The sequence below is a fragment of the Triturus cristatus genome, chromosome 6 (genome assembly GCF_964204655.1).
Source record: "Triturus cristatus chromosome 6, aTriCri1.1, whole genome shotgun sequence".
Lineage (NCBI taxonomy): Eukaryota > Metazoa > Chordata > Amphibia > Caudata > Salamandridae > Triturus > Triturus cristatus.
In genome coordinates this window covers 34757721-34776797 of record NC_140589.1, presented here as the reverse complement: position 1 = coordinate 34776797, position 19077 = coordinate 34757721, and the positions used below count along the sequence as shown (strand labels likewise).

The window sequence follows — 19077 nt, the reverse complement described above, 5'->3', positions numbered from 1 at the left end:
TAACTAACAATAGTTGGAGCCGGAGGGTCCCAACGAACAATCATCGTAGCTTTTTTCTCCTCTCCTTCTAAAAGATCTGCATTTAATCATCATTAAAAAGTGTTTCCTCGGACCACTCGCCACTGCTTCTAGCTCTTGGCCCGCCTCCCTTTTCAGCCCGCCCGGTGTGGCGCCTGAACGCCTGGTTCCTTCAGGACAAGGACTTTCGGAAATCGGTGGAAGAGGAGATTTCTAGCTACTACCACCACACAACGTGGGTTCTGTTTCTTCCTCGGCCGTCCTTTGGGAAGCCGGCAAGGCGACTATTAGAGGGGCTGCCAGGGGGCACGTGCAGCAACAGCGCCGGAGACACCTCCAGCAACTCGCGGCATGCGAAGCACAGGCCTTGGAGCTTGAGCGGGACCAGGAGGCGTTGGGTGACGCCACGCGGGCGCGGCGGTTGGCCTTTCTGCGGGACGAGATACGCATGCACTCCATGGAGGCGGTGAAAACTCTTTGGCACTCCTCAGTGGCTCGGGTATACGTTTGGGGGGATAAGAACGGTACGCTTCTCCACCGGCTAGCCACTTACCCCCGGGAAAACTGGATTATTCCGGCCATTGTGGGCCCTACCGGCGAGTCTCACACAGTCTCCGTAGCAGTGGCACAGTCCTTTGCCGATTATTGCTCCCAACTGTACCGGGCTCGGGCACCGGGGATCTCCCTTGCTGAGCTGTTGGGGGCGAGTGGAGTGGACCTGGAGCACTTGGGACATGTAACGCCCTGAACGTCTCAGGATCGTTTAACAGACACGACAATGAGGACGCAACCACTTGTGAAGGGTTAGTTCTTTTAATGAAGGCAAATAAAATACAAAGAACAAACAAAAGTTATAGTCACTGGAATCCTCCAGGCTAAGTACGTTACCAGCCCACAGCACGGATGGTCCTAACCGTCCTCTGCATATACGCCGATCCCGGCGTATGCCAACAGAGGGCAGAAATGAAATGGCCGACAATGCCAATCGGTAGGCTGTGAGGGGCACGAAGAGTGTTGGGGAGAATCGAGGAGTCAGGGAAACACCCAGCCGGGGTCTCTACCTGAAGGGAGCAGCCGCTCAACCTCTTCCTCAGACTGCACCGGGACGCGGAGTCACCTCCTGGTGATGCGTCACCGATACCCCAATCACAAGCAAGAAGACTGAACCGAGAGCAGCCGCTCGATCGATCCTGTGGACTTCCGAGTCTGTAACGCGGCAAACACCTCCTGGTGTGCGTTACAGCTGGCAGTCCCTGTGTCTCTGGTCGGGCTGGGAGTTACGACTCCAACCAGCAAAAGCGCCACTGCGCTTGGACTCAGCCGAGTCAAAAAGCGAAGCTCAATGGTTGACCGGTAGAGCTTCCGGGTCCTTCACAGGTGACGATGGGGCAAGACACGGCCCAGGGAGTAACGACTCGACCTACCTCCGTTCTTGCCTTACTGGAGCACCACTCCGGAACACTGCTCTTCACGAAGCAGGTACGTCGGTGTAAACACAATATCCGACCGCCTTGTACCTCCCGGTTCCTCCCTTTATAGGGCGTGTTTTCCTTGAGTTATGTAACAGCTCTCCTGTTTACATAAGGGCGTGTTTCCCTTGAGCTATGTAACAGCTCTCCTGTTTACATAAGGGCGTGTTTCCCTTGAGTTATGTAACAGCTCTCCTGTTTACATAAGGGCGTGTTTCCCTTGAGTTATGTAACAGCTCTCCTGTTTACATAAGGGCGTGTTTCCCTTGAGTTATGTAACAGCTCTCCTGTTTACATAACCTCTCAACCGCTAAGCATCCTGGGAGATGTAGTCCGTTTTCGCTGGTTACCGTTTTCCTCCCCTCGTATGACAGGAATTCTTGACAGGACAGGAGTCTGGTGAGACCCTTGATTCGCCTTTCACGCTGCAAGAAATCGATGAAGCGATCAGCCACCTGGCATCCGGGAAGACTGGCTTCCCACAGGAATATTACGCCCACTACCGTGAAACCCTTGCTCTGATGCTTCTGGACCTCTATGCTGAGGTGGTGGAGAAAGGTTCGTTCCCACCGGAGACGGACACAGCTACGATAGTAGTTATCCCCAAGACACAGCCCCCCTCACAGTCCTGCTCGGACTATCGGCCGATATCTCTCATCAATACCGAGATTAAGATATACGCTACCATCCTTGCGCAAAGGCTGCGCCCCCATCTTATTTCACTGGTCCACCCGGACCAATGTGGATTTATACCGAACCGAGGGACTCGGCACTGCCTGCGGCGTCTGCATCTTGCCATGGCTCACCGGGGGCGCCTCTCTCCTTACCTGGCCCTGCTGCTGGTCGACTTTGAAAAGGCCTTTGACTCGGTGGGGTGGGTTTATCTCGGAGAGGTCCTAGAGAGGATGGGGTCCGGTCCCCAGTTTCGCGCCATGGTACGGGTCTTGTATGCGGCTCCACGAGCCCGAGTGTTGGTGAATGGGGCTCTATCCCGCCCGTTTCCCATTGGGCGGGGGACGCGACAGGGTTGCCCGCTCTTGCCCCTCCTCTTTGCCCTGGCAATGGAGCCCCTGGCCGCTCTGGTCCGGTCGGACCCTGCTCTCCGTGGGTGGGACTGGCCGGGGATGGCTCCTGATAAGATAGCTCTGTACGCGGATGATGTCCTTCTTTATCTCTCAGACCCGGCTGTCTCCGGTCCTCTTGTTCGCCGGATTCTTCGCCGGTTCGGTCAGGCATCCGGTCTCCTTCTAAACCCCAGGAAATCGGTCCTGGTTCCGTTGCACCCGTCTAGGGATTGCTTCGACTGGCAGTCTGATATTCCCCTCCGGAGACTCTCCTTTAAATATTTAGGGATCTGGGTCACCCTTCTTCCGGAGCTCTGCTGGGCTCTCAATGTGGCCCCCGTGGTCAATAAGGCCAGATCAGACCTGATGAGGTGGCAGTCGCTCCCATTGAATCCACTGGGGAGGATTGCACTCTATAAGATGATGATCCTCCCCAAGTTCCTCTACATGCTGCAGAAGACGCCCTGCTCCTTCTCCCGCCCCTGGTTCAGGGATTTGGACAGGATGGCGACTAAGTTTCTCTGGGGGGGCGGCAGACCCCGTCTGGCCCTGGACAGTTGTCGGATTCCTTCCTATGACGGAGGTCTGAGCATGACTAACCTTTACTTATATTATCTTGCAACTCTGCTTCTGGTGGTCCATGATTGGTTCTCGGGCGGGTGGGATGACCCAGCCTACAGGCTGGAGGTGCAGCTCATGGGGTTCCCCTCCATTCAAAACATGCTCTACGGGGTGGTGGTTCCTCGGTCGCTCCCAGACGTTATACGGGCTCCCTTCTTGGCATACCCGTTGGTCGGGGAAACTGACCCTAGTTACACCGCTCTGGCACGGCACTTGGCTGCGAGAGGTAGCGGGGTTAGAAGGGTTTCGAGCATGGGATCTTCTAGGGATCTCTCGTTTGGGTAACGTGTGGCGGGGGAGCCACTTGTGCTCCTTCCAGGAGCTTCAGAACTGGTTTTCGCTGCACCCCTCACAATTCTATAAATATCTCCAGCTGCGCCATGCGATCCAGTCTCACGTCCCTCTAGACTCAGGGATCCCTGACCATAACCCGCCAGAAGCTCAGGTGATGTTGGGGTGTCTTGGGAAGGGAGGAATCTCCCGTATTTATCGGACCCTGGTCAATAACACCCCGGTGGATTGGGACGGAATGAGGCAGCGATAGGAGACTTGGGTGGGACCATTGGACGAGGCTGATTGGAGGGACGCCCTTATGGCACCCAGGACGATTACCTCATCAGCCAGGCTGCGGCTCATCCAGCTTTATTACCTGCATACCGCCTACCTGACCCCGGAACGCCTCTACCGTGCGGGCCTTTCTCCGGACACTTCATGTGCACGTTGTGGGGTAGACCCGGCGGACTTCTTCCATATGGTCTGGACATGCCCGCGCCTGGGGAACTACTGGGGCGAGATTGAGCTTGATTTAACTGAGACCCTGGGGTGGGTAGTCCCCCATGACCCCAAATTGGCTTTGCTGGGAATAACGGATGGATTGGACGGATCCTGCAATGAAAAGTTTTTTCTCACTACTGCTCTGGTTGTGGCTAAAAGAGATATCGCAGCCGCCTGGAAGCAGATCGACCCACCCAAATGCGCTGCATGGAGAAGGGGGGTGGACTGGTGCGCGCCGCAGGAGCGAATGGTATACGGCTCGGGGTTGCCCCAAAAAGTTTAGCAGAATATGGGGGAAGTGGCTAGGGGGTCTAGTCTAGGGGAGACGGTGCGGGTGGGGGGAGCGGGGGGTCGGGGGAGGGGGCGGGGGGGTTTGCTATTGATTGTCACTGATTCCGTGATATGTCACTTTGATGCCAGTTCAATTGGACTGTTGTATGTGTTTTTAAGTTTTTTCTTTCACAAAATAAAAATTTGCTTATCAAAAAGTGCTTCACATTTTTAAATTACTACTGCTTCACAAACCCATTAATTTATTGAGATGGAAACACAAAGGCTTTACTGTATCCTGGTCGCTCTCCTAGATTTTTAATGAGCCTTCAATCAATCAATCATTCAGGGTTTTGTAGCGCGCACTACTCCCCTTGAGGGTCTCAAGGTGCTGGGGGGGCTGTGAGCAGCTCTGATGAGGGTCGTTTGAAGAGCTAGGTGTTGAGGTCCCTTCTTTGTTGATTTGATGAGTTGGTGGTGTGCTGTGATGACTGTTTTCTAGGCGGAGCATGCATCTGGGGTTTTGCTGTTGGTGGTGTGCTGTGATGGCTGTTTTCTAGGCGGAGCGTGCTTCCGGGGTTTTGCTGTTTCTCCACGTCTCCTCCAGTCGTCGGCAGGAGCGCTTAGAATCTTAGAGATCCATGGTGATCCAGTTGGCTTTCTTGGTGTGTCGTCTCGTGGTGTTCTGGAGGGGGGCGACAATGTTGGCGCAGTTGGCGATCCATTGGTGGAGATTGCTTGCCGCTGTGTTCAGTGTCTGTCGTAGTAGGGGTGAAGTGCAGGTGAGGGCGGAAGTGAGGTGTTCTTCGGAGACTTTGTTCCAGTTTCTGCATGGAGGTGGCATGGGTGCTTGTGTGCATTGGGTTTCATAAAGGAGAAGTGGATTCAGTGGTGGTCGGTCCAGAGTAGTTCCGTGGTGTGGCTGATGTGAATGTTGTTTCCTCCAGCGAAGATGGGGTTGAGTGTGTGTCCTGCTATGTACGTGGGGTGGAGACAAGTTGCTTCAGTCCTATTTTGGTGAGGTTCTCCAGGAGGGTGGAGGTGTTGGGGTTGCTGTGGTTGTCCAGGTGGTAGTTCAGGTCTCCAAGTAGCATGTAGTCCATAGTGGCGAGGGCGTCAGTGCGATGTGGTCGGCGACGACGTTGGTGAAGGGGGTGCGGGGTGAAAACAGTTAATAAGCGAGTGTTCCGCGGAGCGTCATTCTGGGGTTGGGCTGGATCTGGAAGTGGATGTGTTCAAGTGGGGGTGAGGCGTCGTCCGAGTTGGTGGTTGTCAATCGGAGAGAGCTTTTGTGGGCGATGGCGTGACCCACTCCTCTTCGATTGGGGCTGTCGTTCCTCCGGATCTTGTATCCGTCAGGGATGGCATTGCGATGTCGGGTGAGGAGCTAGCGTTGGTCTAAGTCTGTGAGGAAGGTGACGTCAGGCGTGTGAGTGTTGAGGAGGTCCCAGATTTCTACTGCGTGTCTGTACAGGGAGCGTACTTTGAGGAGGATGCAGCTCAGTGCCTTGTGTGTGGTGGCATCCAGTGGGCTCGGGGTTGCTGCCGGGTTCCGGAGGTGGGTGAAGGTGCAGCGGCAGTGTCAGCAGGAGATCGGGCCTTGGGTGTTGCTCGGTGTCAAGAGCTGGCAGTTTTTGTTGCGTCCTGGGTTGAGTGGGTGGAGAGTGCTGGGGTTGTTGCGGCGGGGGTCGGAGGACCAGAGTCCCTGGTGCTTGTCGGTTCACAGACAGGCTTGCCGAAGGCACACCAGCAACCCAGCTGCCATTAAGTAGGTGTCGGAGGTGGGCGAACATCTGGGAGGCGGGAGCGACGTGCTAGGAGGGAGGGGCCATAGGGGCAGCAGTGGCGGGGAGTACAGGAAAGGGAGCGAGGGGCGGAAGACGAAAGAGGCAAAAAGATAGGCAAAAGAGAATAGAAGGTGAGGGGCAAAGAGAAAGAAACGGCAGAGAAAGACAGGCAAAAGAGAAAAGCACAAGGACTCAGAGCAGGGCAGAACAGCAGGCTGCTCTCCCACTGGACCACCAGGGATGAGGAGCAGGCAGGAGCCTGCGGGTGGAGGAGGGGCTCGAACACGTTTGTGGCAGGGTACATGGTCGGAGCCTTAATGGTGGAGCTGCGCGGGGAAGAGCAGTGACACTGACCCAGGAGGTCAGAGGTCAGAGGTCTTGCTCCTTGGCTCTTTGCTTTGGCCTTGTAGTTTATCCTCACTACCACTGGCCAACAAAGGAGGTGGGAAATGTTCGTGGATTGTTTAGTAATGTTGTGTAGTTGTGCGTGTGCCCCAAAGTGACGCAAAGCATTGTGATGGTTTACTTACCATTTAAAGGCCCGCATGCACTGAGCAAACTGACAGCTGTTGCGTGAGTGGCCACGCAACCCTTAGTACAACTAGGTCTCCAGTCACTGACATTAGCTGACTGCCATGACCCACAGGACATGGAGCCCCCCTACCCCTCTGACCGCTGCTAGATAGCCCCTTGATCCCTTCGGACTAGTGATGTCACAATCCGGGGGAGGGTGGGGGAGAACTGTACTGATCCATTACAAGTGATGAGCAATTTACCACTCTTGCAAATGGAAGCTATTGGGTCAAGGCACAGGCCAGTGTAGGGTGCCAAAGGAATACAGGGTAATATCAGCGGCCAGGCTGGGAAACCCCTGTTAAGGGTCTTGCCCAGCCTAGGTAATTAGGTCATAGCATCTTACAAAACTGTTTTAGTTTTCAAGAGGTCACATGCATGGCCACCTCCCTGTGACGTCATTGATAGGATCTCATTTTGAGAAGAAGAGGCAAGGATAGACCATTACTACACCACCAGCGCAACTGATGCCGCCACGGGAGAACCCTTCTATTGGCCAGTTTGTAGACTTTGAGGGATCCGGGGTACAGTCAGCAGGATCCTTGGCGGCTCACCTTAAGCATCAGCCCTTTGCTGACGGTGAAGGTGTAGGTGAACCGGGGCAGCTTCTGGCTTCTCTGTAACTCTGCAGGAGGCGGCAATGGAGGGAGGTGGAATGTCTTCTCCGGCTCCTCCTCACGGTGGAAGGTGGCCAGCCGCCTCTTCAGAAGGTGCTGGACCCTTAGAACTACGAGAGACGCAAAGAGGGAGAGAGCGTCAGTCATAGACCAGACCTGGACAAGAACCCTCTATACAAAACAGATCTCTGCCACTAAATACACACGTGTTGTTATGGTAATGGTAATTACAACAGTAAAACCCCTACATATAGTTACCGTAATCACGCTTCTGTAAGTGAAAGCACAGCTGATATCTTTAATCTAATCCACGAATCCATTTAATGGAATCCATATCTGGTTATTGTAATCACACGCAAAAGAGTCCGGTTCAAGACTCTTGAGAGTGTGTTCGAGGTCTGGTCAGCAGTCCGCAAGTTGTCAGGGATCGGCAGACTGAACTATTGTACACCCATGGGGAAGGAAAATGCATTACTGGATATTTTTAAAGACAATAGTATATCAAGGATGGAATGCCAAGGGGTTAAAAAGGTTAGGGCATTTTTTACTAACGGGATTGCTTCATGTGCAGATCTTAGAAGGGATTATAATATATAGCATAGAGACTTTTTTAAGGCTCTCCAGGTGCGGGGTCTTCCTTTTACGGAAAGAGGGGGCCCTGTGGGCTTCCAGATCTAGTCTCGTGCATGGAGTGATGAATCTGACGTTAGATAGAGTATCCACCAGAAAGAGCGTTACCAAAGGTAAGTCACTGGTTCTTTTCACCACTATGCCACTCTAGACAGATGCCTCCCTTATGCAAATCAGTTCTCGACCAGGCTCCTCATGAAAACCGTTTATCCCTGACTGTCTGGGGAGGTCCCCTCTAGGTAGGAACACAAGCAACCTCAGACCAGTGTCCGCCTTGTTAAGCCTCGTCGCTGAGGTGTAGCTGGAACCTCTGGCACAGCGAGCAAGGGACCCACATCTAGGCACTGCCCTGGCCACTTAGGGTGTTACATCAAATACACAAAGGGTGAAGTAAAATAGATAAAGACGAACCAGCTGGTGAGTATTTGCAGGCCTTTGTGAGACCTATGCACATTCTGGATACACGTGGAGATAGTCTGTGTCAAGGAGGGGGCAGGGATGGAGGGAATGACCCCAGGATTACTGGGGTGTAGGATGAAGGGTTTATCTAAAGGAATACATATTTTCCTCGTGAAGAACAAAAATATAAGCATGTATAAATGCGAAGTTTTCTAAGCATTTACACTTGCATACATATGTAAATCTGTTTTTTTTAAACTCAACTGGTTGTTAACATAGTACAAACATTTGGGATTTTTAATGTACTGCAAACATATGGTGGCAATCATATAACAGAAGAATATGAGGTATTCATATAAAGCAAGCAATGAGGGTGGTCATTTATCACAACCATGTGAGGTTATAAATATAAGGCATGCATACCGGCGTATTGATTTAACACAATCATAGGGAAGTATTGCTACACAAAGGGTGATTTCTATAACACAAAGATGGAGGGTTATTTTACAGCAAAGTATTAATGTGACATCAACACAAAGATAACAATTAATTTTCCTTGTACGACCCACAACCACTCGGGTAGTGTCATGCTTCATCATCGGGTCTCACCCTGGTCCGTAAACACCAGGATGGGCGCAACTGGATTGCTCCCTGGGATAACAAAGAAAAAACAATTGTTTTCTTTGCCAGCAGAGGGATAACCAGAGGACAAACCAATCTCCACAGAGAAAATACGACAGATATGGGATACTTTTTGTAATGCAGGCTAATAATATACAGAAAATAAGTTTGTAGCACAAAAATGATGGCATGGAATGCACTTAAGAGAGATTACCAATGGGTGGGATTCACTCAACCATCCAATCTATCATTTTTCTTGTTTTCTCACAGTTATTATTATGGAATAATTAGAGGCTGAGCCAACCTGATGGACTTTGAACCTGTGACCTTCAGAACACACTAACACCTGGAGTGTGTGCATTAGCCTTCTGAGGTATCTCATAGGTTATCACTCCATTCATCAGGAATCCGACTTCTCCAGATGTGTTCATTAAAAGTCTAAGTAAGTGCAGACTTACCTTCTGTTAGGAAAGTTGGGAGAAGCATGGATGTGATGTGCGCAGGCAGGACGGGTTAAGCTGGTGAACAAGTCAAACCTCGTGGTCATTAACCATGCGGCGCCCTTACCTTGCGGGTTCTGGGTACATGCATGTAACAGCATTGCCCACAAGCAGATTACGTCCTTACCTGCAGGCCTCTGGGTGCTTGAAGCTGACTGCGCTGTCCACTAACCCAGCTACATTCTTACATGGACGCCTCTAGGAGTATGCATCTGACTGCGCTGTCCACTAGCCCTGCTACATCCTTTACATGGACGCCTCTAGGAGCATGCATCTGACTGCGCTGTCCACTAGCCTTGCTACATCCTTACATGGATGCCTCTAGGAGCATGCATCTGACTGCGCTGTCCACTAACCCAGCTACATTCTTACATGGACGCCTCTAGGAGCATGCATCTGACTGCGCTGTCCACTAGCCTTGCTACATCCTTACATGGACGCCTCTAGGAGCATGCATCTGACTGCGCTGTCCACTAGCCCTGCTACATCCTTACATGGATGCCTCTAGGAGCATGCATCTGACTGCGCTGTCCACTAGCCCTGCTACATCCTTACATGGACGCCTCTAGGAGCATGCATCTGACTGGGCTGTCAACTAGCCCTGCTACATCCTTACATGGATGCCTCTAGGAGCATGCATCTGACTGCGCTGTCCACTAGCCCTGCTGCATCCTCACATGGACGCCTCTAGGAGCATGCATCTGACTGCGCTGTCCACTAGCCCTGCTACATCCTTACATGGATGCCTCTAGGACCATGCATCTGACTGCGCTGTCCACTAGCCCTGCTACATCCTTACATGGACGCCTCTAGGAGCATGCATCTGACTGCGCTGTCCACTAGCCCTGCTACATCCTTACATGGACGCCTCTAGGAGCATGCATCTGACTGCGCTGTCCACTAACCCAGCTACATTCTTACATGGACGCCTCTAGGAGCATGCATCTGACTGCGCTGTCCACTAGCCCTGCTACATCCTTACATGGATGCCTCTAGGAGCATGCATCTGACTGCGTTGTCCACTAGCCCTGCTACATCCTTACATGGATGCCTCTAGAAGCATGCATCTGACTGCGCTGTCCACTAGCCTTGCTACATCCTTACATGGACGCCTCTAGGAGCATGCATCTGACTGCGCTGTCCACTAACCCAGCTACATTCTTACATGGACGCCTCTAGGAGCATGCATCTGACTGCGCTGTCCACTAGCCCTGCTACATCCTTACATGGATGCCTCTAGGAGCATGCATCTGACTGCGTTGTCCACTAGCCCTGCTACATCCTTACATGGACGCCTCTAGGAGCATGCATCTGACTGCGCTGTCCACTAGCCCTGCTACATCCTTACATGGACGCCTCTAGGAGCATACATATGACTTTGTTGCCCACTAGCCATACTAAATCATCTTTGACTGTAGGCCTCTAGGCTCACAAATCTGACTGCATTGCCCACTGAAACATCCTTACCTAGAACCCTCTGGGTGCTTGTAGCTGACTGCCCTGTCCAGTAGCCCGCCTACGTTTTCACCAAGAGGCCTGAGCGCTGGCAGCTCAAGCATTGTCCACTTGCCACGCACATCCCAATATAGAGGCCTCTGGGAGATTGCAGATAACAGTGCTGTCCACTAGTCTTGCCACGTTCTTACCTTGTGGCTTATGGGCACTTGCAGCTGGCTGCAATGTGCCCTAGCCATGTGGTGTCCTTCTATGACAGCTTCTAGCCATTGCTAGCTGACACCATTTTCTGCTAACATTCTCCACTAGCCAAGCCGCGTCCTTACCTGATGTCTCTGGGTGCTTGCAGCTGAAGTGTTGTCGACTAACCCTGCCTCATGCTTACCTGGGGGTCTCTGAGAACTTGTCACTCACTGTGTTGCCCACCTGCCATGCGTCATGCTTACCTGGAGGCCTCTGGGCACTGGCAGCAGACCGCGTTACCCACATCTTCCGGAAACCTGCCCAGAATGGGAGCAGACTGGTAAACACAGCCGCATGGAGCTCATCAAACAGGCCTGGCTCGGGGAGGTCGACATTCAGCAAGCCCTCTACCGCCATCATGGTTCTCTGCAGCAGGTCCTCATCCATGTCGAGCTGGTGAGCAAGCAGAAGAAGACATGGTCACCTCTTCTGCTAGAGTGAGGATACCTGATATGCAGCCCCAAACCTGCTACCCAGTGCTGAAACAACCTCATACCTGCTACCCAGTGCTGAAACAACCTCATACCTGCTACCCAATGCTGACGCAGACTCATACCTGCTCCCACTGCTGAAACAACCTTGTACCTGCTCCCAATGCTGACGCAGCCTCATACCTGCTACCCAATGCTGAAGCAGCCTCATACCTGCTACCCAGTGCTGAAACAACCTCATATCTGCTACCCAATGCTGAAGCAGCCTCATACCTGCTACCCAATTGTAGGAGAGTAGGATCTGCACTTATGTTGCCCCCGCTGTTTTTCTGATGTTTACACTGGCTTCTGGCTATAGTCTGGCTGGGTCCCTGCTAATCAGGGCCCCAGCCTCTCTGTTCTCTCTAAACAACTTGGAGTGCATATTAGATGCACTGGTGATTGGATACTGTGGTACCTTATGAGCCCCTAGTATATGGGTACCAAGGGCATAGGTACTTCACAGACCTACCAGGGGCTGAAGCATGTATTATGCCACCCCTGGGAAGCAGACTAAATCTGACAGCACAGGCCTGCTACTGAGGTAGTGTTAGCACTCCTCACTGAGGTATAGGTTCCCTATATCTCACCTTACACACACATATAAACCTATCAGTCACCCCTAAGGCAGGCCCTAACAATCCTGAGGGCAGGGTGCTTGGTTTCCATGTGAGGGGGTGCCTCTGCCTGAGCAGGGCCCCTCTGCAGCTCTCAGAGTCTATTATCTGGGGCTGTTTGTGAATGCGGTCAAACCATATACTCTTAAGTGCATTATAACCTCACAGTAAATGCTAACTTTGTGATGGCTGCATCAAAACATGTCGTGTTTGGTGTCAAACGCTTTGGAATCATACCCCCACACCAGTAACTGGTGTGGGAGTATGATCCCACCCTTCTAGAGGGATAGACATGTACCCATTGTGGAAACACGGTAGAATCCTGAAGAGCCCTGGCATCACAAAATGTATGCCACCAGCACAGACACTGGGCTGCCCTCCTGCTGCTGACCGAAACTCGCAGTGGAGGAGGCCCAACAAAAGGCATCCTGTCACAGGGAGGTGTAACCACCTTCCAGACAGGATTTAGTGTATTGGGGCTGGGTGGGTGCTCTCCTAGAGTGCTTTGAAGTCCTGCACTGGGGGAGCAGTAGGCTCCTTTGTGCATATGCCAGATCAAACCGGTTCAGGGGCTACCAGCCCCAGCTCTGGCACGAAACTGGACAAAGGGAAGTGGGTGTAGCCACCCACTCCCCTGACCCTCCCATAGGAGTGGTCATAGAGCTAGTCCCTCCCTTCTTTCTAGTATTAGTTATGGAACTCTTGCCATTGCAAACTAGATATCCCTGGACGACGCTCTGAAGAAGAATCCTGGATCTTCGACGTTCCACTACCTTTGGAAGACTGAAGAATCACCCTTGGAGTCAAGGAGTGACTCCCCTGCTTGGCAGGCACCAAAACTTTGCATCAACGGTCGCAAACTTTCCCGCTCCCGCTGGAGTCCGAAGTCCCTGCAGCCCCGGAAGTGGATTTCCTGACTTCTCGACGGCCATTGTGAGTCCCCAGCGAAGCTGAGGCGAGTGGAGCCCACGAGTGACGAGGAACAGCAATACCCGGGTACCGTGCACTATTGTCAAGTGCAACCCCTTCACGATGTTCTACGAAGTTGTGCTTTGGACCACGTGTGACCCAAGCCTCCAGCAAGATTTCCCTTGAAAATCAGAGGCCTACCTCGTCCCGAGTGACCGTGGGCTCCTGTGAAGTGAATCCTCACGAGGCGTCTTTGCGATCCCTTGCCGGTTGGCTTTTCCACAGACCCAGAGGGCTCCCCTGGTTGCTCCAGGCCTGCCCTGACTTACCCTCGCGGGGTGAGTCCCTCAGACCTTGCTGGTCTGCACCGCTGACTTTCTTCACATTCCACGAGACTTGCTGTTGCCAAGGCTTGTTGACTCCAATCCAGTTGCCGACACCTCATTAAGCTGCAGACTTCGTGGGACACTCCGAATCCAGCTCCTGGTCGTCGTCGATGCCTCCTGGAACTCGTGGCTGAAGAGTCAAGACACCCGTGATCACCTGAAATCACCCTACATCTGTGGGCATCCAGCTTCCTGGCCCCGGGTCACTGACTAGTGACTTTGAACACTGTCTCCACTGCTTTCAGGTCTTCTTTCTTCAGAATCCAGCCTTGGATTCCACCGGACACTTCTCATGTCTTCAGAAGCAGCAAGTCTTCTTTGGCTCCCATTGAAAACGACGCTGCGACCCGACACCAAAAGACACCTATGCACCCGGCTTCCCTGGGTAGGGTAACTCGAGTACTCCGGTGCTCCTGTGTGTGCTGGCTCTAGAACCACTTACCCTGTAACTGATTGGTTGTAGACTCTCCTGAAGTATCCTAAAACTTTAAAATTCCAACCGCGACTTGCTCCATTGAAGTCTATTGGGATCCGCGGCTGTGTTCTCACACTGCATGCGTGTCCCGTGGGTCCTTTACTTACCTGCCTTGGGTGGATTAGTGAGGCCCCAGCGCTTCTGAAGACCATAGGCCTTCTCCCTTCTCAAGTCGTTCTACTTATACCTCTTTTTTAGTATATGGTCTGGTACGCCCCTAGGGCCCCAGCCATATAAGTGCTTAATTTGTTGTGAAATGTTGATTTGTGCATATGTCCTTGACTTCTAATCTCATAAAGAGATTAGTAGAGTGTGTCTAGTAATAAATACATATATATTTTATGTATATACCTGTGTGGTGTCCTTTCATTTAGTGATTCAAGAGATTATAAGGTAAAACAAGCTGCTTTACATTCCTCTGAGACTTAGCCTGAAGGCTGCTCTCCACAGCTACCACTAGGATAGCTTTCTTTAAAAGGTTGTCTTAAACCTATCTACCATAAGAGTCGAATTGTACTGGTGCAAGGTGGCCACTTTAACTAGTGACCAGCATATACCAGGCCAACTTCTCACACCAATGCTGAAGCAGACTCATACCTGCTACCCAATGCTGAAGCAGACTCACACCTGCTACCCAATGCTGAAGCAGCCTCATACCTGCTACCCAATGCTGAAGTAGCCTCATACCTGCTACCCAATGCTGAAGCAGCCTCATACCTGCTACCCAATGCTGAAGCAGCCTCATACCTGCAACCCAATGCTGAAGCAGCCTCATACCTGCTACCCAGTGCTGAAGCAGCCTCATACCTGCTACCCAATTCTGAGCAGCCTCATATCTGCTACCCGATGCTGAAGCAGCCTCTGCCTGCTACCTAATATGCTGAAACCGCCTCAAACCTACAAACCAATCCTGAAACAGCCTCACACCTATGTTGGGGATGGGACATGCCAAGATATGCGTTTGTGGAAGGGGGTTTAACAAATGGACTGTGGCACTGTCGACAACAATGTTCCCTGTTGTGACGTCAGGGTATAGTGAATAAAAGAGCCCGGGAAGTCTGCCTCGTGGTTCAGTTCAAGTACCATACTACTGCTGTGTTGGTGTCTTTTACTTTTCCCAGCCGTGAGTCCTAGTACCCACGAGGTGCAACCACAAATGTAACAACTGGCGGGCTCTTGTTCACCCTTATGCATGCTGCCTCTGCTCTTCGCAGTGACCGGTGCTCCTGTTTGCTGATTGCGGTGTGCATCCTGTGGCTCCGCCTCATGCTTGTGGCCTGTATTTTCTCCAGCTCTCCTGTTCCTAGGCGCCTGCTCACAGCTGTGCAAGCTTGCTTCCCGCATCCATGCAGGAGACGCCTCGTCATCTCCGGCGCGCTCTGGTGCCTACGGAGATTGTTTTTTACGACGGGCAGCTTTTTCCAGGTCGCGTTGCCCTGCCTGCCTATTCAAGACGCTGGGACATATTCTCAAGGACTTATCGCTGAGTTATCGGCACTTTATCGCAGCCAAAGTGGTGATAAATTTATCGCCCCATTCACAAGCTGGTGCTAACAGCCAATACCACCAGTTTCCTTGTGATCGAAGCCGCAAAAAATATCGCGACAGATGACCCCGGCAACTAACGCTAATGAGATGCAGAGTAGGCGTTCCCGTGAAGCAGCAAAAACATCACTCCGCAACATTCTCAATGACCAGCCAGATCGGCGATAAGATCATAAAACAGGCAATAAGGCTCGTGAGCAGTAGGAATTTAACACCTGCTCTTACCTGGTGTAAAGTCGGATGACAACCTGCACCAGAAAAGGGAGCCCAGCCCAGAGTCACACCAGAAGAACAACAGAGGCCATGGAGCTACTGATCATGCAGCTCGGAGCCCCAAGAGGGCCACAACACCCACCTCCACCACACCCAGGCCCGGCAACCCCCCGGACTCCGCCTGCCCCACTCCCCCAGACTACCACAGAGGCAGCACAGACAAAGACAGCGGACCTTCAGAAAATGCACCAGCCTCACAGACCTAACACCAGAGGATGTCATTGCCCACTATAGGCTCAAAAGTACAACCATCCTCCGCATCCTGAACATCATAGCCCACAGGCTGATGGTACCAACACAGCGGACAACCAACATCCCACCTCAGACAAAGCTGCTGGCTGTGCTGCATCTGTTGGCCTCTGGTACCTTCCAACCAATAACTGCCAGAGTCGGAGGAGTCTCACAGCCAGCCCTATCAAAGTTCATCACAACTGTCTTGGATGACATCATCAGCTCGGTACCCAAGCACCTTCACTTCCCCCACACTGCGCAGGAACAGCGGGAGACCAAGCAAGGCATCTACGCCATAGCTGGCTTCCCGCACGTGTTGGGGCAATTGACTGCACACATGTCCTACTTGTGCCCCCTGCCGACACTGCACACAATTACCGCAACAGAAAGCACACACATTCCATCAATGTGCAGGCAATAGTGGACCACCGGGGACTCTTCACCAATATCGTCGCAAACTACCCAGGCAGTGTGCATGATTCCTATATCTTCTGACAGTCCATCATCAACCAGCGCTACCAGGATGGCACCTACGGAAATGCACTGCTCGTTGGTAAGTACCAAATAAACACACCACATACTCCAACTCCACAATCATACAACTCACATGAGAATGCACACGTTACAAACTTGCATACAACATGCCAAACAACATGCCCACCCACCATACACGACAGCACAACTGACTGTGGTAACCTGAGCGAGCCATGTACATGAGCCATCAACGGCATGCCACCTCAGCCACACAATAGCATATTGTGGGGAGAGGTGGGAACCAGGCATGTGTGAAGGAGGCAAGTGACCCATGAATGAGAATGTACACAATGCCAAGTGTGGCGTGGATGTGCTGGACAGACTGCAGTAAGCAGACCACAGACATGTCCATATCGACATATACTGCTGGTGTCTGGAGTGCAGTGGACAGTGGACGTAACCATGTAACCTCAGCCAGTGGGGATGATCCCGGAAAAGTAGCTTGTTATGTCGCCCCCAGGAAGCTTGAGTGGAGTGGGCTGGCCCGGCGTACGCCAGGCTAGCGAAGGGGTGTGAATAAAAAGCACGTACCTCTGGGCGTGGTTCTCTTCCGGAATGGCCAATGTGTCTGCCAGGGCGGCGCCTCACAGCCCACCACAAGGCCGAAGTCATGAGCGGCGGGGCCTGCTATCATGTGTGCCTGCTGCACCCCAAGCCCCAGGTCCCCAGACCCGTCTTGGCTGCCCCTGCGCAACCAGGCCACACTGCTCACCTGCCGACACCGGCGTGTGTCAAACAGGGCCCACCATGTGCCTGTGCAAGCTCCAAGCCAGAGGCCCGTGACCTTGGCAGCCTCCTCAGACCATCACGGCCTCCGCGACACAGGCACCCAGCACTCCTTTCACGTTGACGTACTCCACCGGCATACACTGTGGTCAAGTAGGTCACACATATGGAACTGAGTCTTGATTTCATGATGTCCAAGGTCATATATTTATGACAGCCTTTATTTCACTGTACTCCCTCCGATCTGGTGCCAGTAGCTAGCTCTGTGCATAGCATCCCAGCGACATGTGTCTGTGGGCCCATGCGTACTGCTGCCTCCGGCCTACACTGTGGTCAAGTAGGTCAAACATTTGGATCTGAGCCTTGATTTATTTATGGCAGAGTTTATATCATTATACAGGCCTCATCACAGACTGCATCCCCTTTCAGCCCTGGTGCCACTGACTCTGTGCCTTGAAATTCATAGACACAATGTGGAAATATGGATTTTTATGATCAGTTATGTCCCCTATCTTGGACCCCAACGGTTTCATGTATGAATCACAAGTACATGTATGTTCCCTCCAGTTCCAGTTATGAAGACGCAAATACATGTGCGTCCACCGTTAACATGTCCTCTTTCAGATCCGCCATGAATGGGCCGGATATTCCATTCCTAAGTACGAAAGGCCACCGGCTTTATATGGTTCACTTATGCCATTTTTACAGTCCAGGCAAGTAGGCCCTGATTCTGTCATCAAACTCTTCTTGCCTTCTGCCTCTGAAAGCTCCAGTCTGAGCCTGCATCTGTGACCATGAACTTTGTCTCATTCCCTGCGCGGCCCACGAAGCCTGACATCAGCCTGCTGCCTGCCAAAAACTGTATTTCACCTTCGAAATTATCTGCTCCGCCCCCTATCCAATGCATTCCTGTCCAGTAGTTTAAGTAAACATTCTTCCAGCTACCGAGCAAAGGCTCGGCTTCTCTGTCTTTATGCAAGTAATTCATAGCCCTATTACTATGGAAGATTTCCGCCCTCGCATCTAGTGTAGACACTTAGACGCTTGTACACGCACTAACAGTCAGTATAGTCAGTATAGAATAAGATTCTACTCTAAGAGACCTCTCTTTTGGATAACATAGTTCTTTAAACATAGGATGTTAGATATGATTTGGGATTAGGTTGACTTGACCCTCCAGACTTCTGTCGCCACATGTAGAGCTAAATGTCAAGTCCCCTTCACCCCCTAGTTGCACGTCAATCACACGTCATGCTGCTGCGCGCGCATTTCTGCCAAGTATTTCTGCTGACATTGCGAAATTCTTTCATGGAACCACCCTATTATGACATCACATCTGATGACGTTCTTTAATCACACCCAGTTACGCCTATTTTTGCTACGCATGAATATATTATCCACACTATCAATTGTTACGCCTCTTGTATTTGCTTCACTGTAATGCCTATTGTATAAAAGTGATTGATTATCAATAAAGTATGTACTTCACTTCCTGAACCTTCGTGGTGATGGAACTTGGAGCAACCGATTCGAATCGACCATTGGAATAAAGCCCATTCCGAACCTCTAATACCACGGATTCTGCCTCTTATTTACTGAGCTATTTTTATTATGTTTCTGTATCAAATTAAGTCCCGGTAATTAAATTATTTACCACATGAATGGCGCCTGAACAGGGACACTTTCTCATCTTACGCGCCGGCGGTGCGTTGCAGGCCCGGTCTCCTGCCACAGCTGGACGGACAACAACGCGTACCAGCAGGATTTCCTGTATCTCCCTCCGGTCAAGCGGGGGCGACTGAGGCTGCGATCAACACCCAGACGAGGCGGTGAGAAGTGCGAAGTATCCCGACCAGAGCCTAGCTGAGAG

At 51.9% G+C, this 19077-nt stretch overlaps 1 protein-coding gene across 1 annotated transcript in view; it reads right to left on the bottom strand.

The window, feature by feature from the left end:
* The window catches only part of LOC146813699 (uncharacterized), a 616738-nt gene that overhangs the window by 6912 nt on the left and 590749 nt on the right, over positions 1-19077 (bottom strand). The window contains exons 17-18 of the mRNA XM_085610187.1: positions 11245-11434; positions 7131-7303 (exon numbers count right to left, since the gene is read on the bottom strand). Coding sequence (XP_085466313.1) covers positions 7131-7303; positions 11245-11434 — 363 coding nt within the window. The remainder of the gene's footprint in view (positions 1-7130; positions 7304-11244; positions 11435-19077) is intronic.